The 26,121-nt window shown below is 48.1% G+C and overlaps 2 protein-coding genes across 5 annotated transcripts in view; one reads left to right on the forward strand and one right to left on the reverse strand.

Moving 5' to 3' along the window:
* On the forward strand, positions 1–10,516 carry PCIF1 (PDX1 C-terminal inhibiting factor 1). Of its 2 annotated transcripts, XM_031954582.1 has the most exons (17): positions 1–200; positions 927–1,121; positions 1,691–1,835; positions 2,455–2,579; positions 2,862–2,996; positions 3,641–3,771; positions 3,980–4,134; positions 4,556–4,703; positions 4,810–4,893; positions 5,514–5,613; positions 5,716–5,878; positions 7,100–7,272; positions 7,765–7,851; positions 8,042–8,226; positions 8,726–8,819; positions 8,908–9,083; positions 9,172–10,516. In XM_031954582.1, exons 3-17 carry the CDS (start codon positions 1,712–1,714, stop codon positions 9,404–9,406), a joined length of 2,115 nt encoding a protein of 704 aa, XP_031810442.1. In that variant the 5' UTR covers positions 1–200; positions 927–1,121; positions 1,691–1,711; the 3' UTR covers positions 9,407–10,516. The 2 variants fall into 2 exon arrangements, with proteins under 2 accessions (XP_031810442.1, XP_031810443.1); XM_031954583.1 differs by lacking the exon at positions 927–1,121.
* Positions 10,123–26,121, reverse strand: part of ZNF335 (zinc finger protein 335) — a 22,052-nt gene continuing 6,053 nt past the window's right edge. For all 3 annotated transcript variants that reach the window (XM_031954581.1, XM_031954579.1, XM_031954580.1), the window contains 19 exons: positions 25,632–25,744; positions 25,080–25,098; positions 24,847–24,963; positions 24,666–24,742; positions 24,171–24,331; positions 22,972–23,216; positions 22,758–22,842; positions 22,549–22,643; positions 21,257–21,516; positions 18,802–18,913; positions 14,288–14,710; positions 12,973–13,115; positions 12,732–12,886; positions 12,320–12,423; positions 12,147–12,224; positions 11,661–11,744; positions 11,515–11,580; positions 11,331–11,412; positions 10,123–11,194 (listed from right to left, as the gene is read on the reverse strand). In XM_031954581.1, coding sequence (XP_031810441.1) covers positions 11,067–11,194; positions 11,331–11,412; positions 11,515–11,580; positions 11,661–11,744; positions 12,147–12,224; positions 12,320–12,423; positions 12,732–12,886; positions 12,973–13,115; positions 14,288–14,710; positions 18,802–18,913; positions 21,257–21,516; positions 22,549–22,643; positions 22,758–22,842; positions 22,972–23,216; positions 24,171–24,331; positions 24,666–24,742; positions 24,847–24,963; positions 25,080–25,098; positions 25,632–25,744 — 2,547 coding nt within the window. In that variant the 3' untranslated portion in view covers positions 10,123–11,066. The remainder of the gene's footprint in view (positions 11,195–11,330; positions 11,413–11,514; positions 11,581–11,660; positions 11,745–12,146; positions 12,225–12,319; positions 12,424–12,731; positions 12,887–12,972; positions 13,116–14,287; positions 14,711–18,801; positions 18,914–21,256; positions 21,517–22,548; positions 22,644–22,757; positions 22,843–22,971; positions 23,217–24,170; positions 24,332–24,665; positions 24,743–24,846; positions 24,964–25,079; positions 25,099–25,631; positions 25,745–26,121) is intronic.

Below are 26,121 nucleotides of genomic sequence, written 5' to 3' on the forward strand. Positions count from 1 at the left end.
GGTCTCGCCACACTTAAGATGGCGGCGCGAAGACTACGAGGCCCCTCACAGGCGGTGCCCGCGCACGCGCAACGGCGCCCTCCCTCCCCGGCCGGGACACAAGATGGCGGCGGCGGCGCTGGGGAGGGCGAGGCGGAGGCGGCCAAACGGGCGGCTAAGGAGAGTATGTAGTCGTGTCCCCCCGAGTCCGCTCCGGGCAGGTAAGGGCCCCTGGAGGCCGCGGTCCTGCCGCGAGCCGCGCTGGAGTCCGGGGATTCGCGGTCAGGCGACGGTGGCTCTTCCAGGCGCTTCCCGCCCGGGGCCGCAGCTCAGCCCTGAGGTCGTTGTCGCCACCGCCGCCGCCATCTTAGGCCCTCGGGCGGGCGGCCGAAGCTGGGAAAGGGAGGCCGCGGAGCCAGGGGCCCCGAGGGTAGCGGCCGGGGAGAACCCTCTCCCGCCGCTGCCGCCGCCTTCTCCGTCTTCGCCGCCTTTGTGCTGGGCTGCGACTCCCGAGTCTCCTCAGCCCGGGGGCGGGAGCGCGCGGCAGGGCGGGGGGCGGAGCCCAGGAGTAGGGCGGCGTGCGCGCACCCGCCCGCCCCGAGCCGGAGAGGGGGATGGAAAAGGGAGTAGGAGAAAAGGGAAAGAGGAGGAGGGGGGGAAAGCGCGCGCCCGAGGTCGCCCCTCCCCTCTGCGTTCCCCTTCTCCCCCTCTGCCTGCCCAGAGCAGTCGCCGCGCTTGCGCACTCCGCTGGCTCTTGAGCGCCGCCTGGAGGATTTGGAATCCTGTCGGGAGCCCGCCCCCGGCTCGCTGCGCCCCCGGCTCGGGAATTGCCCGCCCACCTGGCATTGTCCCGAGGCCCCTCCCCCCGGGTGCCGGGTGTCCCTCCCGATGCCCTCTCCTCCCTAGCCTCGCCCTGCCCGCGACCGTGTTTTGTTTTGGCTCCCCAGCTGCAGGTCTGACGATGCCCCTGGTACTTTGCCCAAGTCACTGCTGACCTGCCCTTCCACCCCCCCACGCGCCCGCCGGTGCCCACCGCACCTAGCACTTGCCTCTGGCCCTCCGCGGGGGAATCCTGCAGTGACTCCAGAGAAGCCGGGGGTGGCGAAGGTGCCTTTTCGGGCTAATGCTGCAGACCCCAGAGGGTGAGAGCAATGGCGCTTGTCTCCCCCAGTCCTCGGGTTCGGCGTCCCGTCCCGCCTCTGGACCCCATGACTTGGAGCGATTGGCTGACCCCCCGCCCCGCATAGTTTTACTGTGGAAGACACAAGCCCTGAGAGATGGGTTTGCCCCCAGTCAGTCACCTGGCACTCGCGTCGTCCTTCTCCCGAACACATCATCTCCTCCTAGCTTGTTAAGCACAGAGCTTCCCCGCCTTAGAGAGAGGAGAAATGTGTCCCCCGCACGCCAGCTGTGCTGGCCTTGCGGCGTGGGCCCTGCCTCCAGCTTTAAAATTACTAAATGTAGTCCCATCATCCCAGAGTGGTTAAGCAGGAAAAGTATAGACGTCTCTCCCAGGCTTCCTTATGTTGAACAGGAGAGCGGTGTGATGGAACGGCACTGAGGACAGGTATATGATCTCACAGTCAGGTGGTTTTCTGGAAATCGTTTCTGTGATTGTGGAGAATTTCAACCTTTCTTTCTGGAATCTGAACGGAGAGAGGGTGCAAATGGAGCGGGCCTTTCTGGTTTTGACTTGATCACTGTGTGATAGGTCTCATGCTGTTGCTGAGAGATGGCCAATGAGAACCATGGCAGTCCTAGAGAGGAAGCATCTCTGTTGAGTCACTCCCCAGGCACCTCTAATCAAAGCCAGCCTAGTTCCCCCAGGCCCATCCGACTGGTACAAGACCTTCCAGGTATTATGGGAAAAGAATGAAGGAATTATAAAAAACAGTTGTGGGGCCTTGGGAGGGTAACTTCCTGGTTTGTGTGACATGCCCGACTGTGCTACTAAGTAAAATTCAGATTCCTCTGCCTAGAATTCAAGGCTTTCTATAATCTAGCACTCCCTTACTTTTCCGACTGTATTTCAGTTCTTGCTTTGTTGATTTTACATTTCAACGAAACTGGACAAGTCTGTCCTTTGACTATGCCCTGGCCTTTCCTGTCACCTTGTTCCTATTCATGGAGTCCCTTTCTCTCCAATCTTCACCTATTAAATTCTTATTTATCCTTTAATGCCCAACTGAGATGTCACCTCCTCCAGAGAACATCCGATCTCCTCCTCATTGGGTAACACATTTTCCCCTTGAACTTCACAGTCCTCTTTTAACTTATCTAATATGTTTAATCTTTTCCTATTGCCTATGACACGAATTCCTGATTTTGTCTTAATTCCTCTGCTGGACTATAGAGTCATAGTTTGGGACTCTGTTTAATCTAAATTTAGTATTTCTCCCAGCATGTAGCTGATATTTAATAAATGCCCGTTACATGGAATTGCTGGATTGCCCTGATTCTGGCTTTGGTTTCCAGATGAGCTGGTACAGGCTGGCTGGGAGAAGTGTTGGAGCAGACGAGAAAATCGCCCTTACTACTTCAATCGCTTCACCAACCAGTCACTGTGGGAGATGCCAGTCCTGGGTCAGCATGATGTCATTGTAAGTGCCTTGTTTAGGACTGTGGTGGGCCGATGCAGCTGTCCAAGAAGAGTAGAGGATGTCGGTGCCCTCCTGGGGCGACGTCCTCTCTTACCTGGCTTGGAAAGCTGGTTGGCACAGTACTTCTGACAGCACCACGGGTGTGCTACCTGAGGGTGGACTTGCTGTCTGGTATTCAGTGGGTGGGAGATGGAAATGGGGCAGGGCTGTGTGATAGGCTCTTCGTATTCTGGGAGCCAGTATTGCCAGTTATAACTCTGCTGGTCTGGCCCCCACCCCCAGTCGGACCCTTTGGGGCTGAATGCGGCTCCGCTGCCCCCAGACGCTGGAGTGGTGGAAACACCAGTGGAGAACAAGCCCAGGAAAAGGCGGCTTTCAGAGGAGCAGCCCAGTGGCAACATCATAAAGAAGCCCAAGGTGTGTGTCCTGCTAGTTTAAACAACGTGGAATAAGGTCAGATGGGCCTGAAGGCATGCATGTAATGAAAAGAGGCCTAGACAAGGAAGCTGAGGACCTGAATCTGAACTTGACTTTGGCACTTACTGAACCATGTGGCAAGTTACATAGCATGTTATAATTTTAAAAAGTTCTAAATTTGGGGTTAGAAGGTCTGGGTTCAAATCTCAGTTCAGCTCTTTTACTCCTTCTGTGAACCTGGAATCATTTCTCCTCTTTTGGTCTCAGTTTTTCTTCACTGTGAAAAAGATTTTATTAAATCGTCTCTAAAATTTCTTTTATCTTTGAGACCTCTATTCTCTGATCATTACTTTTAAGTGGAACTTTATTCCTTCTGTAATAGAAGGATGGTAATTCTTGCTCTTCCTCCCTCATCCCATCCCTCACAGCACTATTGTGAGGACCAAGTAATACATATGAAGACTTTTGGTAAAGTGTTGTAGTTTTGTGAAGTATTATCAGCAAGATGTAGTCAAGAGATTTGGTTGGCATATTGGTGATAGGAAGAATGGTGCTATTATTCTATAAGGATTCACGTTCACACGTATTGTCAGCATGTTGATGAGCTTGGAAAATATCATGACTTTTATTATTCCTCCTTTCAGGTGGAAGTTCCAGGGACTCCTTCTGCCCAGTCTGTACCTAGCTCTCCTAGCATTCCTGGGACACCAACTATGAAGATATGGGGCGCATCCCCTGAAGACAAACAGCAAGCAGCTCTCCTTCGGCCCACCGAGTGAGTCCTCTCTGGAGGCTGCGTCGGGCTCTTTCACTTTAGTGTGGGTAATTGGAGGGTAGGGAACAGCTAAGTTATTGGCTGACTCATCTGGGTGTCAGTCATTGATTCAGAAGCTTTGGGGGGTTACTGGATTGGGTGATTCTTATGGAAATCTGGAGAATGGATGTTCTTCTTCCCCTTTCTTTACTGGCCATTGTGTCCTAAGGGTGTATTGGGACCTCGACATTCAGACAAATGCAGTGATCAAGCAGCGTGGACCATCCGAGGTTCTGCCCCCACACCCCGAGGTAGAGCTGCTTCGCTCCCAGCTCATTCTCAAGCTTCGCCAACATTACCGGGAGCTCTGCCAGCAGCGTGAAGGTAAGACTGGGCAGCTGAACCTCTCCTTTGCTAATGGTTCTTCTTCCAGCCTTTCTTTGTTGCCTTTATCTTCCTTTCTTCCCCTCAGCCTTTGGAAAAAGACAGAGATGGAGCTGAGGACTTCAATTACCAGGATCAGATACATACACAGGGTCTTTTCCCCTCTGACCTCCAGCTTTAAGTTGAGATAAAATCCAGGGTGCTTCGAATTGGGGGAACTCCTACCCTCTTTGTCCCTGTTGCTGTCTCCAGAGATGTAGTATCGTAGAAGTAGAAGCACTGGATTTGAAAGCACAAGATCTGGTTTCAAATCTCAGTCCTTTGATTTCCTTTCTGGGACTTCCCACAATGCCTAAGGTCTTGTATTCCTCTTTGTTCCCCTGTCTCCTCTTAGGATTGTTTATATTGACCTCTCTTTCAGGCATTGAGCCCCCAAGGGAGTCCTTTAATCGCTGGATGCTTGAGCGTAAGGTGGTGGATAAAGGGCCTGATCCTTTGTTGCCAAGCAACTGTGAGCCAGTTGTGTCTCCTTCCATGTTTCGAGAAATCATGAATGACATTCCCATCAGGTACTCTTCTACCTGGTCCAATTGGACTGTGGGCTTCTCCTCGGGTTGAGCCTACTTCCTTTGGGGGTAACTTGTTACTGAGTTCCTTGATGGCTTTTTGACCCAGGTTATCCCGAATCAAGTTCCGGGAAGAAGCCAAGCGGTTGCTCTTCAAATATGCAGAAGCTGCCAAGCGACTTATTGAGTCCAGGTTAGGAACTCTCTTTCCAGGCCATTAGGCCATAAATACGTCTACAAGAAAGTTCTCCAGGAATGAAGTGGGTGGTGGGGTGGTAGAAGTCTTCAGAGTCCATCCTATACATCACACTTTTACACTCAGTAGGTTCTGTTATGACGTGCTGACAGGGATATCAGGTACCAAGGCTGAGGGGTCAGGGGTAAGTGGCTGAACAGAGAGGGATCCTGGTGCGCCTGTGGAGGCCAGAGCTCCTGTTTCTTTCTGTGGAACTCTATCACAGGCTCAGAGGGGCAGTCCCTTCCTTAGCTCCTGAGCAAGCACTGGGCTAAGAGGAGAACCGAGTTGGAATCTGTTCCTGTGTTCACCTCTGTGACTTTAGTTAGTCACTGTCCCTGAGCCTCCGGTTCTTTATCTATGAAACTGAGATAATATCTATATTACCCATTTAGCAGAATTAAATCTTAAAGTATTATAGAAATACCCAAGCTATTGCCTGACACAAGGCTTGTGAGGGTGGAGTATGTGTTGGGGTGGGGAAAGGAGGGGGCCAGTAGAACCAGTACCTCCCAGTTGGCCTGACTGTGGTGCCTGGGTACACTGATTTGCTGCCCTTCCCCTTACATGTTCTGTAGGAGTGCATCCCCAGATAGCAGGAAGGTCGTGAAGTGGAATGTGGAAGATACTTTCAGCTGGTTACGGAAGGATCACTCAGCTTCCAAAGATGACTATATGGTGAGTACTGGCCAATCTCCTGGCCCTTGGAGAGGAGGGTTGAGAGGGTTGGGGGCTCCCCAGGGTAGGTGGTGCTGCATCTACAGGGCATGTCTGCTGCAGGACCGTCTGGAGCACTTAAGAAAGCAGTGTGGCCCCCATGTGTCAGCTGCGGCAAAAGACTCAGTGGAGGGTATATGTAGCAAGATCTACCACATTTCCCTGGAGTACGTCAAACGAATCCGGGAGAAGCATCTTGCCATCCTCAAGGAGAACAACATCCCGGGTATGGGGGTGACCATCAGGGAAGATGGTTCGGGAGCTTTTGGGTGGAGGATGGCCTCTAGGAATCCCTGTGGGAGCATGAACTAGTTCTGGGAAGGAGGAGTAATTGTGATCATGGAAACACCAAGTGGGCCTTGTTGCCTTTTGGGTAGAGGATCTACAGCTTTGGGACTGGCAGCTCTTCTCAGTCCGTAGCAGGGAGAGGAGAAGAAAGAAACTGTGTTAGGGTTATGGGACTTTGGAAATGGAGAGAACCTTAGAGGTCACCTCGTCCAACCCATATTTGTATGGATGTGGAAACTGAGACCTAGAAGTTGTGACTTGCCCGAGGTAATATAGGAAGTACATAGAAAAACCTGGAGTTGAGCCAGGTGAAAACAGACAGGGGCTCGGCAAGGGGGCAGCACATGTTAACTCCTCCTGCTAGTTGATGGGGACCCCAGCATTGAAGCATCGCTGCCATCTTTCTTCATCTCCACATGAGGCATTCCAGGGAACATCGCATGGGGTGGTTATCTCCAGGAGGCAGTCCACAGGAGCTAAGGAGCTGACACAAGCAGAACTGAGAGAGCCAGGTGCATATACAAGGAACAACTGTAATAAGACAGATGCCTAGGAGCCATTGGCTAAATTAAGCTTCATTCATTGTTTTATGGACAAATGGCTTATAAACACCCCTCTCACCAAAGCAAATCCTTGTGGGACTGGCTCCCCATTCAAACTAATCTTTGGTGATTTCCTCTTCTTTACCTTTGGTGTTTATTCTAACCGAATTTCACCTGTATCTGCATGGAGTCTGGGCTGGGGGCGGGGGCTCTGCAGCACACAGTATGAGTTGGTGTAATCAAGAGTCCTCGGTTCAGATCGGGGCTCTGGCATTTACTCACTCGATGACTTTGGTGAAGTCACAGATTCTCAGAGCTTCAGTTTCCTTTTTGGCAAAATGAGGACACTGTAATAATTTTGGATCAAATACTGTGAGGAAAAGTCTTGGTAGGCCTGAAAGTGCTGTATAAAAAGGAGTTGTTATTGCTATTATAATAATCATAATATAATTATGACCTAGGTTTGCAACCCCCTAGGTATAGCTCTGCCAGCCCCCTGCCAGTCTTCCTCAGTAAGTCCCCTCAAGGTGCTCCCTGACCTGAGTTGAGAATGGGCTGGAGTGGAGCAGGGTGGGGCCACCCCAGGCCAGGGCCCTCACCTCGCCCACTTCTCTCAGAGGAGGCAGAGGCAGCAGAAGTGGAGCAGCGACTCGTCTACTGCTACCCGGTACGGCTGGCCGTGCCCTCACCTCCCCTGCCCAGTGTGGAGATGCACATGGAGAACAACGTGGCTTGTGTGCGCTACAAGGGGGAGATGGTCAAAGTCAGTCGTAACTTCTTCAGCAAACTGGTGAGAGCAGAAGCTTCGAACGGTAGTGGTGGGATATAGGAACTAAGAAAGGAAGTCTGCCTAGATCAAGACACCAGAACTCTCCATTCAAAGGACTTGATTGGGGAACTAAATGGCTTGTAGGTACCACAGTTATGGGGGGAGACATTAGGATGTAGTGGAATCTTTGGACTTGCAGTCAAGAAACTGGGGTATAATGCTTATACTGTCTACTATCTTCACACAGTCATTTTGAGGAAGGGACTTTGTAAATCTTAAAAGTACCATATAAGTTACATATTATAGTTAGTTAGGACATGTTCCTCTTACCATACTGGAAATTTCACATGGGCAGAAACGCAGACTGTGAGGCAGTGCAAGACTGTCTGTCTCTAGCACACAAAAGGTGCTTAATGAAGCTTTTGAACTGTTGACATGGAAGGATCTCTTCCCTGAGCAAGGAGCCCCCCCCAAGAGCTCTTTGCTAATGTCCAACTCTCTGTCTTCTGACAGTGGCTCCTCTATCGCTACAGCTGCATCGATGATTCTGCTTTTGAGAGATTCCTGCCCCGGGTCTGGTGTCTTCTTCGACGGTATCAGGTAGAAAGTATAGGGCACAGCTGTGCTGGGCAGAGGCATGCTAGGCTAACAGCTGATGGAAAGGGGGATGGGGATTTGGAGGGAGGGGGTGGTATGAATAACCTTGAAGAATGGGATGGAGCCAAGGGTGGAGAGGAAGAAAGAGGGCGATCCCTCCCAGTGATGATGTCTCTTTTGGCTATTCCTGCAGATGATGTTTGGGGTGGGACTGTACGAGGGGACAGGCCTGCAGGGCTCACTCCCAGTACACGTCTTCGAAGCTCTGCACCGACTCTTTGGCGTCAGCTTTGAATGTTTTGCCTCCCCTCTCAACTGCTACTTCCGTCAGTACTGTTCTGCCTTCCCAGACACCGATGGCTACTTTGGTTCCCGAGGGTGAGGTCCCAGCTGCTGGTGTGCAGTGGCTAGGCTATACACAGTTATGAGATCAGAGGGGCTGGCTCCTAACTGTTGGTACCAAGTCCTCTAGCTCTCCCCAGAGGATGTCATTTCTTTGGTCTGGTTGTTGCTGAAGAGAAATCTTATCAAACCTGCTTTATGGATTGGGCATGCTAATGTGTTATATATCTGCTGCCCATCAGCTCTTGTATTATGGGCAAGATAGTAACTGTTCCTCATAATTCTCAGTTTTGTTGGGGAAATAATAACTAGGGAGTAAATTAGTGCCGAGTGACTTCCCCTAAGAATTGAAGTGATTAGATCTAAAGTGTCAAAGATCATACCAGCACAGGTAGTTTGGGAAGGTTTTGGAAGGCTTATATGAGGTGGCCTTCTCTGCCTTTAATTTTCCAATCTGGCACACTAGACACATACATAGGGCACCTGCCACTCTTGATAGGTTGACTGACTGACGGCCTCCCTCCCCTGCCCTCAGGCCCTGCCTGGACTTCTCCCCTCTGAGTGGCTCCTTTGAGGCAAACCCTCCGTTTTGTGAGGAGCTGATGGATGCTATGGTGTCTCACTTTGAGGTTCGTGACCCTCACCGAGGGGCTGGGGGAGGCATGTTGTGACTCAAGCCTGAGTCTCAGCATCACCTCCCCTGCTGGCGCTTTGCAGAAGCTGTTGGAGAGCTCCCCGGAGCCCCTGTCCTTCATTGTCTTCATCCCGGAGTGGCGGGACCCCCCCACACCAGCACTGACCCGAATGGAGCGCAGCCGTTTTAAGCGTCACCAGCTGGTGCTGCCTGCCTTTGACCACGAGTATCGAAGTGGCTCCCAGCACATCTGCAAGAAGTGGGTGCATTCTGTGGGGACAGGGCAGCAGGAAGAGCTGGATGGGAAGCTTTGGGGCAGCTTTACTAACAGCCCACTTGCCTTACAGGGAAGAGCTCTACTACAAGGCTGTGCACAACACAGCTGTGCTGTTCCTGCAGAACGACCCTGGCTTTGCCAAGTGGGAGCCAACGCCAGCAAGGCTGCAGGAACTGACCACGGCCTACCGGCAGTCTGGCCGAAGTCACAGCTCCAGCTCAGGGAGCGCTTCCTCTTCCTCTGAGCCCAAGGACCGTGACTCTGGCCGGGAGCAGAGCACCAGCCGAGAGTCAAACCCTACTTAGCAGGCAGTGGAGAAGAGGGCTGTTGAGCTGTGGGGGGTTCAGGCCTCTCTCTTCCTTACCTGACCTTAGCCCCAACCCCAGGAACAAGATGCCATCATGTTTTATGGGGCAGCAAGAGGGTCAGAGCTGCCACTGACATAGGAAGAATGTGGTCCTCCATGGCTTTCCTCACACACATATCCCTTCTTCCCCAATTTCCTTAAAGCCTCGCACTCACTCCACGTCCCTTGTGAATAGTCCCACACGCTCCCTGTCCTGTCGCTAACGCTGTTTCACGTGTACAAGAAAATGCAGAAAAGCCCCAAGACTATGTGAGGGTTCTGGAAGGAGGAAGGAGCTTCCCAGGCCCCCTTCCTGGGAGCCCATGTCCAGGCCCAATCATGGTTGCTGCCTTTTCCTATGCCACTTCATACCAGTGAGATGTTCTCACTGCCCACAGACGACGTTGTCCCTTTTTACTCTTATACGCCCACTAGTTGCAGGTCAGGGAGATTGGGGAGTCTGCAGGGCTTTGGGTATGTTTTAGCAAACAAGCCCCTAGGCCCAGTGTTCTTGGCTTCTAGGGCCCTGTGTTCTCAGAGACATAGGGATTCACACAACTCCCTGACCAGCTGTGGAGTGAGCCCTATGGGCAGGGGGCAGAAACCCAATCAGGCCAGAAACCAGATTCATCTTCCTCTTGGGTTCTTTCCTGTAAGGATTTTTAGTAGGCCAGCTGAATCCTTACAGGCTATATAAAAGCTAATGGGCCCAGTCCAGTCTTTAACTGATCTGAGTAGTCTTACCCATTGTGTATAGGGACCTTTGAATGAGCCTACCCCATGCCACTCAAAACTTGTCAATTAGGGTTCCTTAGGCCTGTGGATTATCAACTTCCTCTGGTGTCTCCAAGGACAAACTGGCAGAAGTTTGAGAAAGCCTTTATAGGGCAAAGGGACCATAGTCTAGAAATGCATGATTCTAGAATTCGAAAGTAATTCAGTAATAATCTTACTTCAACTCGAGCATGACAACAAGCTCTGATACTACCTGTGATCTTATGCAAGTCACTTCTCTCTCTGAGCCTAATTTTCCTCATTTGTAAAGTGAGGTGGGTTGGGTGAGATGATCTCTAAGGTCTTTTAAATCTCTGTCTCTGTGACTGAATTTCTGTAAAATGATACCTTCCCCAATACTAAAGTAATTCTCCTTTAATACTGAGCGCCACCAGCAGGAAGGGAGCTGCAGCTCTGTCAACTGTGGAGGGCTGATATTAGGGGAGGTAGGGGACTGGCCTCCAGGATATCTATTTGCCGCCACCACCACCACCACATGGTAAAGAGAAAGCAGGAAAGAGAGCCACCCCATTCTGGCAAGACTGGCCAGGGCTGGACTCATTTCCTTTTCTTTATTCAGACAGATATACCAGATGATCTATCCAAACAAAAATAGATTTCTCTCAAGCCTGCCTGCAGGCCCGGATTGCCCTCCTTTATCCGGGGTCAGGGGGTCGGCAGTAGCTTACCACACCAGTGCCCTGTTCAGCCCTGGCACCGAGGCAGACCCAAGTTCATTTGGAAGTCTGGGATACCTGCCTGGTTCTCATGGAAGCCTGGTTGGCAAGGAGGATCTTGTGAGACCCTTTGGCATTCTCGTTTCTCTGTGTCCTCACTGTAGCCCCTCAGTCATCAGTCAGTGTGATAACGTCGTACTCAATGCCTTGGTGCTGCAGCTGCTGGATGTGCTCTGGCATTGCCTCTTCGGTGTTGAAGAGACCCTGGGCTTGGGCCATGGCAGCATCAGCTACAGCTGGCAGGGGAACACAGAGTTGGCCTTAAGAGGCCCGAGGTCTAGGTCCATTCCCTCCTTTAACTCCATTGGCTGACCACAAGGTTCCCTCCATTTCCCGCCCTGTCACCCACTTCCACTCTTCTCAGTCTTGTACCTGTAACAGCTGAATGGGCAGCAGCCTCTAACTGAGCCTGAGTGACAATCTGTTGTCCTGGAGACACAGGAACATACTGAATCTGGCAACAAAGAAAAGGGGAACTGAGTGTCTTGGAGATGTAACCCTCTTCCCACCCCAGCTCTTTGGTCCCATTCCCTCCTCCTCTCCTCTATTCTAATACCTGAGATTCCTGCAGGAAAGGAGTGCCCTGCTCGTACTGAATATGAGTGATCTGTCCTTCTTGTACCTGGCAACAGGAAGATAAGTCAGCCCTTACCACTACAACCAAGCCCTTCTTTCTTCTTTGCTCCTGAGGCTTTTCTTTACCTGAATGTGATGCCCCTCAGGAACCACCACATACTCTTGGGGGAGGAGATGCTGTACTCCATCCTGAGAAATGATATACTGCACCTAAGAAGAAAGCAAAGAAATCATTGGAAACCAACTTCCTGGTATGCCTTGGATGGAGGATTATTCTGAGCTCAGTTTTGGGTAGGATCCAGGTAGCCCCTGTCCTCCTAGAATTGGTAAGCCTCACTAGGAAGAAAATATATCCTAGAAAAGATGACACATTCTGGGACTGACTGTAGAAAGGGGCTTTTGAAATAAGCCAGGGGTAGTTCTGAGATCTAAGGAGAGTAAGAAAGCAAGGACATAAGAGAAGATGCAAGTCATTTTACTCCTCTGGACATCAGTTTCCTCAACTGTAAAATGAGAGATGGATTAATCTTTAAGCTTGTGTATAACCCCAAATCCTAAACTATTAGGAATGGAGGATGGAGATGTTGGATTCAGTGAAATGAAAAAACTTACCTGGTTATCTGAGGTTACCAGGTGCTGTACCATCTGACCATCTGCAGTAGTGATCTCTTGGATGTAAGTGGCTTCCTCCTACCAGAACAAATCCAGTGCCAGTGGAAATTAGTCCCAACTGGTCCCATCTCCCGTGCCCCACCCACAAATCCTAGGGCTCCTCCTAGCCTCACCTGATTGGACACTGTTTGTTCCTGGGCTACAATGATGTGTTCCTGACCCAGGGCTTGCTGGAGTCGATCAGGGCCCAGAACCCCATGACTGGACTGTAGAGCAGCTGGGGAGGGAAAGGGGATAAGGAAGAGGAGTGGAAGGAGGAAGAATAGGGAAGGGGAAGTGGGATGGAGTTGGTTAGTAAGCTGCAGAGAAGTCTAAAGCCATCTTATTTGACCTGATGGCATGTTCCCAGCTCCCCAAACATGGTCTGCTCTCCTCAAAGTCCCTCACCTGGCTCCGAGATAGCCAGGCTTGTCCTGAGAAAGTACCCTTACCCAAGAGAATGCTCAGTTAATGTTCCCCTGAACCCAGCTGGTACCCTGGAGTATCCCTGTTCCAAGGGGGAAGGGGAGGGGCCAGGGTGCTTACTATGCAATGTAGCCAGTGTGTCATCATCACTATTGAGGATGATGGTCTGGGTAGAGGTACGGGGAGGGGCCCTGGGCACTGGAGGTCCCGGCTTTCTTCCATCTGGGCTGTGTAACCGCTGTATGTGGAATTTGAGGTGGCCATTTCGGTTGAAGCTGGTGGGCAAAAGGGGAGAAGGGTCAGATAGCCCCAGTCCCCTGGGATGTTCTCCTGTTCCTCCCCAACCTCTTCAAGGTCTCACCGCTGTCCACAAAGGTGGCAGGAAAAGGGCTTCTCGTTGGTGTGGGTGAGGGTGTGTCGCCGAAGGTCCTTCTTGTTCTTAGAGGCAAAGCTGCACTGGCTGCACTGGTGGGGCCGAAGGCTTGAGTGCTGGACCATGTGGGCCTGGCAGGTAGCCAAGGAGAGTGAGCATCACAGGAATGGACTTTTATACCACCCCCTTTTTCCCTAAGGAGTGGGCCTATAGACCTGTCCACTGACCTGAAGGTGGTTAGAGAGCAACCTTAGAAAGGTAGCATGGTATAGTAGCTAGTGCTAGATTTAAAGGAAAATCTGAGTTCAAATAGCACCTGGGGTTATGAACACAGACAAATCACCTTCCCTATGCTTCAGTTTCTTGCTCTGTAAAATGGGAGGAAGGGTTTTGGGATTCCTTTGGAAGGGAGGCCAGGAGGCTTGGATTCTATCCCTGGCTTCTACCAATTATGCTACATTGGGAATGCCATTTCCCTGCTCTGGATTCCAGTTTCTTTATCTGTCAAATGAGGATAATATATTTCCAATCTTGTTGCAGTTACAAGTGTATTTGTAAGCAACAATGCAGTGCCAGATGTCAGCTGTTACAGCATTAGATGAGAAAATCTCCTTTTGTAGATGAAGAAACCGAAGCCCAGAAAGCTGAAGTGACTTGCATATAAGAAGTGATAAAGGTCATACAGCAAACATGCATGTAAGCAGGAGCTGCAATTCAAATCCATGTTCTCTGCCTCCAAATTCCATGATGTTTCCACTATGCCAGCTTGCATTCTAACCTGGTTTTGTGTATTAAATCATAATAAGCTTGTAAATGCAACCCAAAAGTCACCTGTCTCTATTATCTTGCTGACATAAGATTCAGGGAAAGAAGAGTTCATTTTAATGTTTGACTCAACCAAATATAATAATTAGCAAGGTAATTTTGCTGTTTAAATACCACATATACCAGGCATAAACTAATGCTGGATTACTGATCATCACCATTGGGATCTAACAAAAGAAACATGGACTACAAGAAAGAAGACTTCGAGTTCCCTCATCCTCACTCTGTCCCTTACTGTGTGGCTCTGGGTAAGGCAATCACTTTCTCTGGGCCATTTTTCTCATCCATAAAAAAAGGGCTATTGTTAAGCTGGCCTGCTGATCTCAGGGGACATTAGAAGAATTGAGACTATGAAAAATACCACACAAATGTGAGGGATTATAAGAGAAGCACACATAATTGAGGGCTTTGGTACTGGCTCCATGCTCACAGTGAGATAAGTGTGCCCAGGGCCTCCCATCTCAGTCCTGTTACCTACCCGAACCTCAGGCCACAGATGAGATACAAATGGGCAGTCGGGACACTTGAAGGTGCTGGGCCCAGTGTGGGCCCGTTTGTGGCTTTCCATTTCGGCCCGGCCTGGGAAGGCCTCTGAACAAATCTTACAGGAAAACTTCTTGGCGGCAGTAGCTGCTGCTGTTGAGGAAGATGGGGGTGGAGAGGGAACTACCAGGCCCAAGGCTTTTGTGGCTGGGAGAGGTGGGGAAGCTGAGGTAGGTGGTCCTCTGCTCTCAGCTGGAGTAACCCCAGCCCTAAGAGCTCTTGCTGGGGAGGGGGGTGCAGGGGGCGCATCTCTGCCCATCGGCCGTCCTCCACACTGCAACAGAGGCCATTTAGCCCCAGTGTCTGGAGGATCAGAAGCTCCGGAGCCTGAGAAGGAAACGCCTCCATCTGCACTCAACTGTGAGGAGAAAAGAGACAGTGAGGGGAACTATGGAACAGAGATTTGTCTGACCTAGGAAGGGAGGAGAGAATAAAGGCAATTAAGAGACAGAGAAATGTTTAGAATGAGAAAGGGGGAGACCAGAAGAGGGAATTTTGGGAGAAAGGTTGAAAAAGGGAAAGACAGAAATAAGACTGGGATGGAAAAAAGAAAGTTTGGGAGGCAAGGGGTTACAAGTGAGATTTGGAGAAGAAAAGGAGGAATAAGCTAATGGAAGCGAGGGAGGAGAGAACATCATAGGGAAAAGGAAGGATGAATAGGGAAAAGGAAGAAGAGACAAGTAAGTCAAAGAACCAAGGAAGGGAACACTAAGAGGAGAAAGAAAGAAAATTCCGGCATTAGTATGGTTTTAGGATTATGGCTTAAAACACAGGAATGAGGCTGGCTCCTGGACAGTAATGGAACATCCATAACAAGGCAAGAAAGAATGTATTTGTGGTCAATCTTTCAAATCTAACCAAAAAGGCTTAAATTGAAAAGGAAAAAAGGGGGGAGGGGGAAGGATCATCTATAACCACCAATCTAATTAACAAACTGTAATATAGGATGTATTAGCACCCCAAACTCACAGCAAACAGAACAAGCAATAAGAATCATGGCTTCCTGTGTCTATAAATGTAAGCACAAAATAGAAGTAACAAGTAAGGTGACCAAGAAATGCTAGGCAAATTTGATCTGAAATTGATGGGAGGAGCCCGTAGTGGAATATAGCTCTGGAAACTTAATCAGAAGGAACTATTAAGTAGCATTGTATTAAGTTACCTTCCTCTGTAGAAAGCTCAAGAGCCAGAGTGGGGAAATATGGTAGAGATCATTTGGGTGCAGAACATCAGCCTCAGAAATAAGATGATATTATAGGTAGCATATACTAAAGAAAATGTAGCAGAAATAGGAAATAAATGAGTTTGGAAAACATCACAAGCCTGGAAAAGCAGTGATAAGGAGGTTTAGGATATTTTCTGGATCTCTCTTTGCGAACAAATCAGAGCAACTAATGATTTCTAGACTTGTCTTCATGATAATTTCATCTTTCAAAAGATAGAAGAATAAATGATGAGAAATTCTGTTCTGAATTTGATTCATATCAATAAGGAAGAACTAATGACTCAGATACAAACAACAAATACAGAGAAAGGGGTCGCTTCATTTTAGAATTTGTGATAGAGAAGAAAGCTGGGCTCATTGTGATACACCTTAGGTTATACAAAAAACAAATTTCAACATTTTCAGAGAATAGATAGGAACTCATGGACTAAAATTCTACAAAGGAAGCAAATGTAAGAAGAGCAATAAGCTTTCAAAAATGAAGTTCTGAAGACACAAAGAGGCTGAAAGAAAGAAAAGTCACCTAAAGAGATCAATATGTACATACAGGGAATCTTATCAGCCAATTTAGATTTTTAAAAGACATACGCACAAAGTAGAAGACAAGTATAACAGAGAAGGTTGGCCGTACAGGAATTTAAGTATAGAAAAATTAAAAAGTTCAAAATAAGTGAAGACTGGGAGGAAAAACTCTAAGGATAAAAGATAGTTTTGTTGGGGAAAAGAATAGAATCAAAAGGCTAGGAATGGGCTTAGTATTTGTGGAGAATTAATAATAGATCCCAGGATCATAGATTTAGAGCCAGGATCATATATTTAGAGCTAGAAGGAGCTTAAAGTTCATCAAGTCCAATTCCTATATTTGAAAAGTGAGAAAAGTGAGACTGAGGAGAGAGGTCAAGACCAAAGTCACACAGCTAGCAGTAATGCCTGAGGCAAGATATCCATTCCGACCTTCCTGACTCCTTGCCCAGTGCCCTCTCTGCTTTGTGGAGAGAAAGCATCACAGCTCAATTCTTACTTTGCTTCTGTTTTTCTCTGACCTTTAGATAGGAAAAGAGAACAAAAATGGCCAATGGGGATGTGAAACCAAGGCTAAGTGGAGAAAAAGAGAGCACCTGTCTGTCTATGATGAATACAGGCCAGGCTCAGATGGCCCAGAGCACCGGAGGGAATGTCAGACATCATTGCAGAATTGTCAGCAATTTATGAAAAATAATGAAAATAGAAGGGCACCCACAGGACTAGAGAAAGGCAAGTGTCTTGTTTTCTAAAATGGGAAGAGAAGAGAGTCTGTAAACTCAAGCTCGATGAGTTTGATTTTGATATTTAGCAAAACTAGAATGTTTTTTTGGTAAAAGAATGGTTAGTTGGCATCTGGTAAAGAATAAGTTAGGTCTCCTCAAAATCAGGTCACGTCAGCCTAATTTCATTTTTTGACTGGGCTAGGGGAATGCTGCAGATAAAATTTATTTGGTTTTTAGCAAAGCAGCTGACACAGTTTTTCAAGCTCTTCTTGCAGGAAAGCTGGTCCAGTGTGGCCTAGACAAAAAAAAAAAAAAATCCATCCAAGCTAGACGGATTCATAAGTGGTTGAATACAGACCCAAAGAATAGCAATCCGTGGTTTGATGCAAACTAGGACAGCATTTTAAACAGAGTACATCAAACCTAATTTGATATTTTCCTAATGACCCAGGAGTGTCATTATTACCATCAATTGTTATATGGTTATATATAAACAGTAAGTTGCTACTGAGATATATAAAGTTGTTTGTCCCTAAAAAAAATGCACTCAGAAGAAAAGTCTCTAGGAGAGACTTCTCCTAGTCTCTTTCTAGGAGAGACTTCTCCTAGTCTCTTTCTAGGAGAGTATTCTGGGAATCTGTATGCACTTCTATGCTGATTAACATTTTTATCAATGACTCAGATAAAAGCAAAGATGGCATACATATAAAATTTTCAGGTGACACATAGCAGCAGGAAATGATTAATACTTTTCATGACAGTCAGGATCCAAAAAGATCTCGACAGGCTAGAACAACCTGCGGCCTGCAGTCTGCACCATATTACAATATAATAAGGAAATATTTAACAAGATAAATAAAAATGTAATAGAACATGTATGGTTTTGTTAACCCTATTTCCATCTGAGTTTGACACCACAGGCCTAGACCATGTGGCTAAATTTAATGAGACTTCATTTTATCCCTATTAAATTTCAAGTCTTATACGTAGGTCCAAAAATTAATTTGAGAAGTATAAGATTAGGGAGGCATGACTAGACACGAATTCATCTGGAAAAGATTTTCAGGCTCAATAGAGAATCAAAAGTATCCCAAGGTAGCCAAGAAAGGCTAATTTAATCTTATTTCGCATTAAGAGAAGTCTAATATCTAGGAATAAGCAGGCACAATATCATTTTTTTTCTGCCTTGGTCAGACTACAGTAATACTGGAGGTCACATTAGGGGAGGAGGACACCTCCAGAGTAAAACAATCAAAATGGCTTGAGATTAAGATGAGAATATTGACTAAAGGAAATGGGGATGCTCAGTCTGGAGCAAAATAAGCCTTAGGTGGGACGTGACAGCTGTTGTCAAATAAGCGAAGGGCCGTAATGCAGAAGAAGTATCTGACTTAGTCTGCTTGACTCCAGAGAACAAACTTAAAACAATGGGTAGATGTTGTTAAAGAGGCAGATATAGGTTGAACGTAAACATTTCCTAATAATTGGAGGTGTCCAAAGTAAAAAGGAGTGTCTTGAGGCAGGGGGCTCATCCTTACTGACAATCTTGTTAACTATGCTGTAAATGTTTTCTTGCTCAGAACTAGAATGGACAAGAAGCCACTGAAGAAACCCTTCCAAATCTGAGGGTCTTCCATCTTGTTAAAGTGAAAGTGAAAGAGATGAAAAGGATAGGGTAGAAGAGGAGAGAGAGAGTGGTGGTTTGGGAACATGTTACAAGAAGGTGGGGAGGGAATATCTTTTCTTCCTCTTCCTCTCTCCTCACTCAGCTAATATTTATAAGTTTGCAAAGAATTTTAATACCCATCACCTCATCTGATCCTGACAACAGTTCTAGGACATAGGTGCTCTTTGGGACAGGCATCTTGAGAGTGGGTAGTAAGTAGGCTGAGAGTTTTGGGAAGATGGAGAGCCTTGTGAAGTAGTCAGACTGCAGTGTACTTTTGGGACTGGGGGGAATGCTAAAGAGTCTCTTACCTCAATGTGATGTAGCTGGGTCCCATCTGCTGCCATGATATAGTGGGTACTAGGCTCCTTCAAGGCATCACTCACCACCACAGCCTGTGCAGCCTCCCCTGGAGGCTCCTGGCTGTGGGTATAGAGAGATGAGGCAGAGCTGAGAAGGAGTCATAGGATCTTGAGGGAAGTAACAGGGTTTTGGGGGGCCTATTATTCATAATATGGGAAAAAGAATATAGGATGGGATGAAGGAGATCTGGGTTCTAGTCCTGGCTGTCACTTCCTCCTTTATTTACTAGAGCAAGCCACTTTCTCATTTTAGGCTTCAAGTAAAATTAGGGTGAACTAAACATAATCTCCAAAGTTCCTTCTGTTTATAATGATTTAATTCCATGATATACCCTATGTCTCAAAGCTGCCAGAGATAAATGCTACTGTATAAACCCAAAGTTGTTCATGATAGCTGCCCTTAACATGCAAATGTATAAAATGAATCTCTGAATTATAAAGAGGATTTAGATCTATGACTACCCAAGTTAGAAGGTAAGGTAAGTAGCACTTGGACAGCCTCAGTTGGGTAAAATCAAAGGCAAGGAATTCTGGAAATCCTAGAAATGGGATAGGAGAGTTTCTGGGATGTAGCAATTACATACAATAGGCACTGAGAGCAATTCCTCATCAGTAAAGTCTATGTCCAAGACTAGAAAAAAGGATTGAGAGATGACTGGATTCCTAGGGCACAACCTGAGAGTCAGCAGCTGAATTGGGGCAGAAGATGAACCCCCAAGGACAGTCAGAGAAAGATTCTGATAACCTTGGGTCTCAAAGGTTAAAGGACTTCAAAGGTCATCAAATAATAATTATTACTTGGCAGAGATTCTATCTATAATATTGACAAGTGGCTACTTGTCCTTTGGCCAATTATTTCCAGTAATGCAGTTCTATAAAGAAGTTTCCTTCTTTGTACCAATTCAAAATCAATTTCTCTGGAATGTTCCCCTATTGGTCTGTGTTTTGTCCTCTAAGGCCAAGCAGAAAGACTCTACTTCCTCTTCGCTATGACAGCCCCTCAGATACTTGAAAGGGGCTAAGTCTCTCCCTAAATTTTCTCACCTCTAAACATTCCCAATTCTTTCACTAATCCTAGATTCTCACTTCGTACTTCTTTCCCATCCTCTTCACTCTTCTTTGCTTGTCAATGGGTTTCCATAAATAAGACACAATCCTCCAGATGGGGCCTAATCAGGTTGGAGCAGGATGGGATGATAAGCACTCCCTTGCTCTGTATACCTGAATTTCATTCATGTCAACATAAATCCCATTAGCTTTTCTAGTTGCCACATTTGGTATCTCAAAGCAAAAAAGCCAAAGATGGCCATAGGATCCAAATAAAATAGATCCTGACTCCAAATAGGAAGCCAAAGTTAGTGTCTGACTCAATTTCAGAGGGTGGAAAGTGGGGGAGAATGAGTAGGAAATGTAGATTAAGGAGAATGAACAAAAGCTGTCAAAAAGATGGTGTTTCAATGCTTTAATCTAGGGCAAGAAAGTAAAGCAACTGAGCCTAGTATGACTGAGGGAATGGCGGAGACAACCTTTAAGTGCCTACTTGAAGCAAGGGACATTGTGCTGGAGGCTAATACAAAAGAACAAAAACCTAAGATAATCAGGAAAGGCTTCCCATAGGAGTTGGCATGGAGTTGTGAAAAAATTTGGGGGCTCAAATGGACTCCAGCTTTCATGAATCAATAATGCAACATGGCTATCAAAAATGCTAATGGGATCTAGGGCTGCATTAAGGGAAGAACTGAACAAAGTGTGGTCTTCATTTGATCCTGTCCTGGACATGCCTGAAGTGCTGTCCCCAGTCCTAATTATTACACATTTTAGCCCGCACCCTGAAAAAAGGAGCATGGCCAAGATGGTTCAGGAAGAGAGGTCATGGCTCAGAAGGACTAGACACGAAGGGCCTCCACAGTATTGTCTTGTTCTGCTTGGCCCCAGAGACCATGAGGTGGATTTTTGATTTGATGGAAATACAAAAATTCCTAACTTTTCAACTGTGGAATGACTACCTCAGGGAGGTCAGAGATTGCCCCATCATTGGACTTCTTCATCTAGAAGCATGATAGTATGGGCTCTAAATAGAGTAAGGGAAAGCAGGGCAGGATAGTCCTGTTTAGGTATCTCGGACTAGATGTTCTCTAAAATCCTTGCCAATGCTGAGATTCTCCTCTTTGGAGTAGCCAAAGAACTTTGCCCCTCTTATAAAAGAGATATGTATCTGAACTAACAGTGGATGTGCCAGAGAGCAGGATGGGGGAGCCAGCACCCCTGGAGACCAGAAGAAAGGAGGAAGGCTAGTATGCAAATGCTCTTAGTACAAGAAATCTGCCTTGGTCATCCTGAATGGTAGTGGGACATTTCACTGTAAAACCAGCAAGGGTGGGCAGAGACTAGGGGTGGGACTTACCTGTATGGGGTCCCTGGGGCAGAGGTCCCCTCTTCCATAGGAGGAGCTGCAATGACGCTGTAGCTAGCTCCACTGTATGGTACTGGGGCCAGGGTGATCTGCTGCAGGTCAGATACTCCCATTGGTCCCTCTCCAGCAAAGCTACTCCCAGACTCGGCCACATGCAGGGTAACTACTTGAGGAGAAGCTCCTGGGGGGTTGGGCTCTCCAGGAGGGGACGAGAGCTCTGCTCGGACACCATCTGATTTCACCACAGCCACCTGCCATGGGAGTGAGTAATGGGTTGTTACCAAGGGGACAATAAGGCGATTCCATGCCCACCTTCATCATGTACCCCACCCCAACTGGCCGGCTCTTCGTTGTTCCCTGAACACACCACACTGCCAGGCCCCACCTCTGCTCGTGTTCTGGCTTCCTAGAGAGAGCACCCCCCCAATTCTTGCCTACCTAGGCAGGGATGCCAAACACCTCCCCAGGAGTATAAGTGCCAGAAGTGGGGCCAGGAAGCTCACACCACTGCCTGCTGTTACAGCTTCAATGAATGCAAAGTTAGAAAAGACCTTTGAGAAGATCTCATCTAACCCCTCCTGGATCAGAGGAAGAAATCTGAGGCCCAGAGAGGGAAGCGACTTGCCTAATTTCATTATGCTGCTAAGTAGCAGTGACAATTTGAACCCAGGCCTGATGCTCTTTCCACTACAGCCTCAGTTCTCACCTCAGCCTTCTGAGCCTCAGGCTCCTCATCTATCTTATGAGGATACCTTCTCTCAAAGGGATGCTTGATGGGAGGTATTTGACAAAGATTAAAGTGGGGTTTTTTTCTTCAGCATCACCTCCTCTGGGAAGCCTTCTCTATTCACTGCTTCCCCTACCATTCTCTATTAGTAGTTTACAGCAAAAATGCTTCACCACCTGGAGTCCATGGACTTTTTTTTTTAATGGTTTGCTAATTATTTTAATATAATTGTTTTCATTTACAACATTATGTGTTTTATTTGTAAATTTCAAAAGATTATTCTGAGAAGGAATCTATAGGTGTGACTGCCCAGCCAAAAGGGATCCACAACACAAAAATTAAGAATCCCAGTTTAAAAAGTGCAGGTCTTGTCACCCCAACTAGACTCTGGGCTCAGCAGAGGCAGAGAGAATGAACTATTTTCCTCACTTCCTTCCACTGTTCCCAATAAGGATCTAAGCATACAGGCAGCTTGGGAAATACTTGATATTTTGGGGAAAATATGGACTCTCTCGAGAACTGGGATTTGATGTAAGGAGCTCCTCCAGAGTCCCACCTGTAGCGCAGCTCCCCCCAGCTCCCGCTGGGTACTCATGTTCAGCAGTAAGTCCAGAGCTGTCTGAGTGGCAAGGGCTGTGGACTCTTCAGCTCCTAAGGGTGAAGATGGGTATCAAGGAAAGGAAGAGGGGAGAAAATTGGTAACCAGAGATCCCGACTCTCTCACCGTTGCCCTGCTCCCTGCCCCTCACCTTTTGAAAGCCTTACCTTGCTGGTAGATGATTGTGGCACCCCCTAGGGACTCGGGACACAGCAGTGGAGAGGTCTCAGGAGGTGCTGACTCTGGGAGGGCCTGGGGAACAGGGCATGCCTTTGGGCCCAGCCTGGCCTCTGTTCTCATTTCCCCCAAACTGGGTCCTGTCCTCACCTCCCCCACTTCCCGACCCATCCTCCCTCTGCCCCACTCCTGCCCCTCACTCACCTCTGGGGACCCTGGTGGCTCCAGGGGGGCAGGCCCAGGGAGCACGGGGCGCTGCCCATGCTGCTGCTTCAGCTCCTCTATCTGCTGCCTTGAAAAGAAAGGCCGGCGGCGGCACGGCGGCTCCTCAGGATGGCGCCGACCCCACTCCTCGAAGCTGGCCGAGTGCCGGCAGCGCACATGCAGTCGGAGGTTCTTTTTGTGCCTGGTAGTGAAGTGGCAGAACTCACAGGCAAAGGGCTTGGCTCCTGTGGGGAAGGGAAGAGGAATGGCACACCTGGAGGAACGCCCTGCCTGTCCACAGGCTACATCCGAGCAGGGTGAATCAAGTTCCACCAAGAATTATAGAAAAGGGAAAAAGCTTAGGCCACCAAATGTGAAATCTGAACGGGTGGCAGAGGGAATGTAGTCCAACTCTTTCATTTTGCAGAGGTGGAAACAGTGACCCAGGTGCTAAAATGATGTTTAAGATCATACAGCTGTCACAGTGGGGCCTGGAACCCAGTCTTTGCCTCCAGGTGCAGTGCTCTTCCCACTAAGGTAGTTCCTTGTCTTCCTAAGTAGGCTGTGAGCTCACCCAGGAGGTGAGAGCCTAGCCTGGCCCCTTCTAAAGGGCCCCATTACCCTCCACCATGTAAATGGTGGAGGTAGGGCTAGATGTTGTCAAATGACTTGGTTTCTCATTCTAGTTCTGCCCCTGACTTGCTGGGCGGCTTTTAAAATGTGCCTTCCTTTCTGAAGCCTCAAATGCCTTCTCTTTAAGATCCTGCTTCCATTACTCTTCTTGCAGAGTTGTTCTGCAGACTGAATAAAGCATAAAAACACTTTTTGAAGTGGAAATTATTATGGTTATCACAGGCTTATTAGCACAGAGCAGTTTCTGGATATATGTGTGCTATATTCGATTTACTTTCTTTTACCACTGGTAAACTTTTTCCTTATTTCAAAAGTTCCTTTAATAGCCTATCCAGGATGTCTTTATTCTTAGGCTGTAAGTGCCTCTGGGGTTAGGGGATTCACTTCACAAAGCTACTTTTATGTGTTCGAGTTGATTTGAGGATTTAGGGTAATGAGATAAAGTTTGAGAGGAAAGCAGAAGGGAAGACCAGGAAGTATTTGGCAGTTGGGGGGGGTACCAGAGCTTCAGGGCACAGTGGAGGAGGAGGAGGAGGAGGAGGAGGTACCAAGAATGGCAGGCTGACCTGTGTGTTTAACAGCCACATGAGAAAGCAAAAAATCTTCTCGGAAGGTCCGGTAGGGGCAGAAGTTGCACTTGAAAGGCTTGTCACTGACATGGGAGAGCTGATGATTCAGTAGAAGCTTCTTGTCTTCACAGACAAACTCACAGAACTCACACTTGAACCTGGGGTTGGGCGCATGAGTAACTAGAGAAGCCAGGAAGGGGGTTGGAGAGCCCATAAGCCAAGGTCCTTGAAGGACAGGGTCAAAGGGCACTCCCCCACATCCTCCCTTGCTCTCTATCCCCCAAGGAACTAAGACTTTCATTAAGAAGAACAATAATACTTACTATGATGATTATGGCTGACATAGCATTTTACAAAGAAATTTTTTTCACAAAAGCCCAGTGGGGGAGGCAGTAAAAGAATTACTATTCCCTTTTGAAAGGGGTGCTAAATGGTAGCTCTAATGGTAACAACATGAACATCACTTTTTCTGAAGGCACTATAAGATGATACCTGCGGTTTGCAATGGCTTGGATATGTGTCAGTAAATGCATCTTGAAAGTATATCTCTTCTTAAAGGACTTTCCACACTGCAAATTATAAGATAGAGGAAAAGTAGGATTCATGCACAGCATAAGCACCCTCCCAGCCCTGCCTGCTCCTCCCCAATCCCTCCTGGGCCCCGTCCATCCACCTTGTCACACATATGGGGCTTCTCGGTGCTATGGGTTTTCATGTGTTGCGTGAGCCGTTTCTGCATTGGGTAGACTCTGCTGCACACAGGGCAGGGGAAGGAGCTCAGTTTCGGGGGCTGCAAGGGCACAGGGACAGAAGGGATAGATGGCACAGCTCATACAACATATCTCACTTCCCTCTGGAAAAATGCCTCCCACCGTGCCCAAACCCAGCCCAGGTTTCCAGACTCACAGGTTCTGGCCTCTTCTTCCTGTAGGGGAGAGATGTGTGCAGGTCAGCCAAGTCCCCTGGACCCAGACCCTCAGTAGCCTAGACCCAAGTACCCACAGTCCCCACTCTAAGTGTCCTTCCATTCTAAGAGTTTTCCCCAACCCTGAAAGTGACGCTGCCCACCCAACAATTAAAACATTTGTGGGGCTTTATGGCTGCAAAGCTTTCTCTCTTGAGGCAAATAATCACAGTGGTTTCATTATTCCTCTTTTCCAAAGGACACACCTGATGTCCAGAAGGCTGAAGGCCCAGGCTTCCTGGCCCCAGTCTAGTGCTCTTGCATATGCCTTTTCTGAGCTAAGGACCATGGAGGAGTCCCCACCCCTCTGAACCTCAAGTCCTTCATCTATAACGCAGCGATAGTAACTCTAGCACGAGACTTCCCTGACTAGACTACTGTGAAGATCACAAGAATGTGTGTTAGGTGTAAGGAGTGCCCAGGGTCAAGCAGGGTCATGCGGGATTGCCCTGGCTCCCTGTCAGTTCCCCAAAGGCACGGCTGCCCCCACTGACCGGTCCCGGTTGTGCACTGCCGAGTGCCGGACGACATCCTTCCTGTACACGCTGGTGTAGCTGCACTCCTCGCATTTGTAGGGTTTGCTGCCCACGTGGTTGAACATGTGCTCCTAGAGGGGCCGGCAGGATAACAGACTGAGAAGGGGCCCTGAGGTCCAGAGTCAGAGGCCGGGGTCATTCCCCTCCCCACCAGAGACCTTGAGAGCTTGTTTAATACAAAATAACCACAGACTTCACCCCCCTGCTCACCCCAGAATCCCAGAATGTCAGAGCTGTGAGACCTTAGAGCCCAGAATGCCAGAATTAAAAGGACTTTGAAAAAGAAATGTCTAAGCTGGAAGAGGTTTGAAGGACCATGCGTCACACTACATCCTCAAGGGAAATGATGCTCACAGTCACAGGGCCAAGTCTCCAAACTAAGCGGCTGTCCGACACCAGAACCAGCCCCTTCTATGGCCCCGCTGTGGTGCTCTCCTTCCCACCTGTG

Source organism: Sarcophilus harrisii, chromosome 2 (genome assembly GCF_902635505.1).
Source record: "Sarcophilus harrisii chromosome 2, mSarHar1.11, whole genome shotgun sequence".
In the NCBI taxonomy this organism is placed as follows: domain Eukaryota; kingdom Metazoa; phylum Chordata; class Mammalia; order Dasyuromorphia; family Dasyuridae; genus Sarcophilus; species Sarcophilus harrisii.

What these genes read in the sequence shown, in the direction of transcription:
- PCIF1 (XM_031954582.1), top strand. Translation starts at nt 1,712, where the DNA reads ATGGCCAATGAGAACCATGGCAGTCCTAGAGAGGAAGCATCTCTGTTG. An exon ending in GCTCTCCTTCGGCCCACCGA is followed by an intron (nt 3,772 to 3,979) that starts GTGAGTCCTCTC and finishes TTGTGTCCTAAG; the next exon opens with GGTGTATTGGGACCTCGACA. An exon ending in GTCTTCTTCGACGGTATCAG is followed by an intron (nt 7,852 to 8,041) that starts GTAGAAAGTATA and finishes CTATTCCTGCAG; the next exon opens with ATGATGTTTGGGGTGGGACT.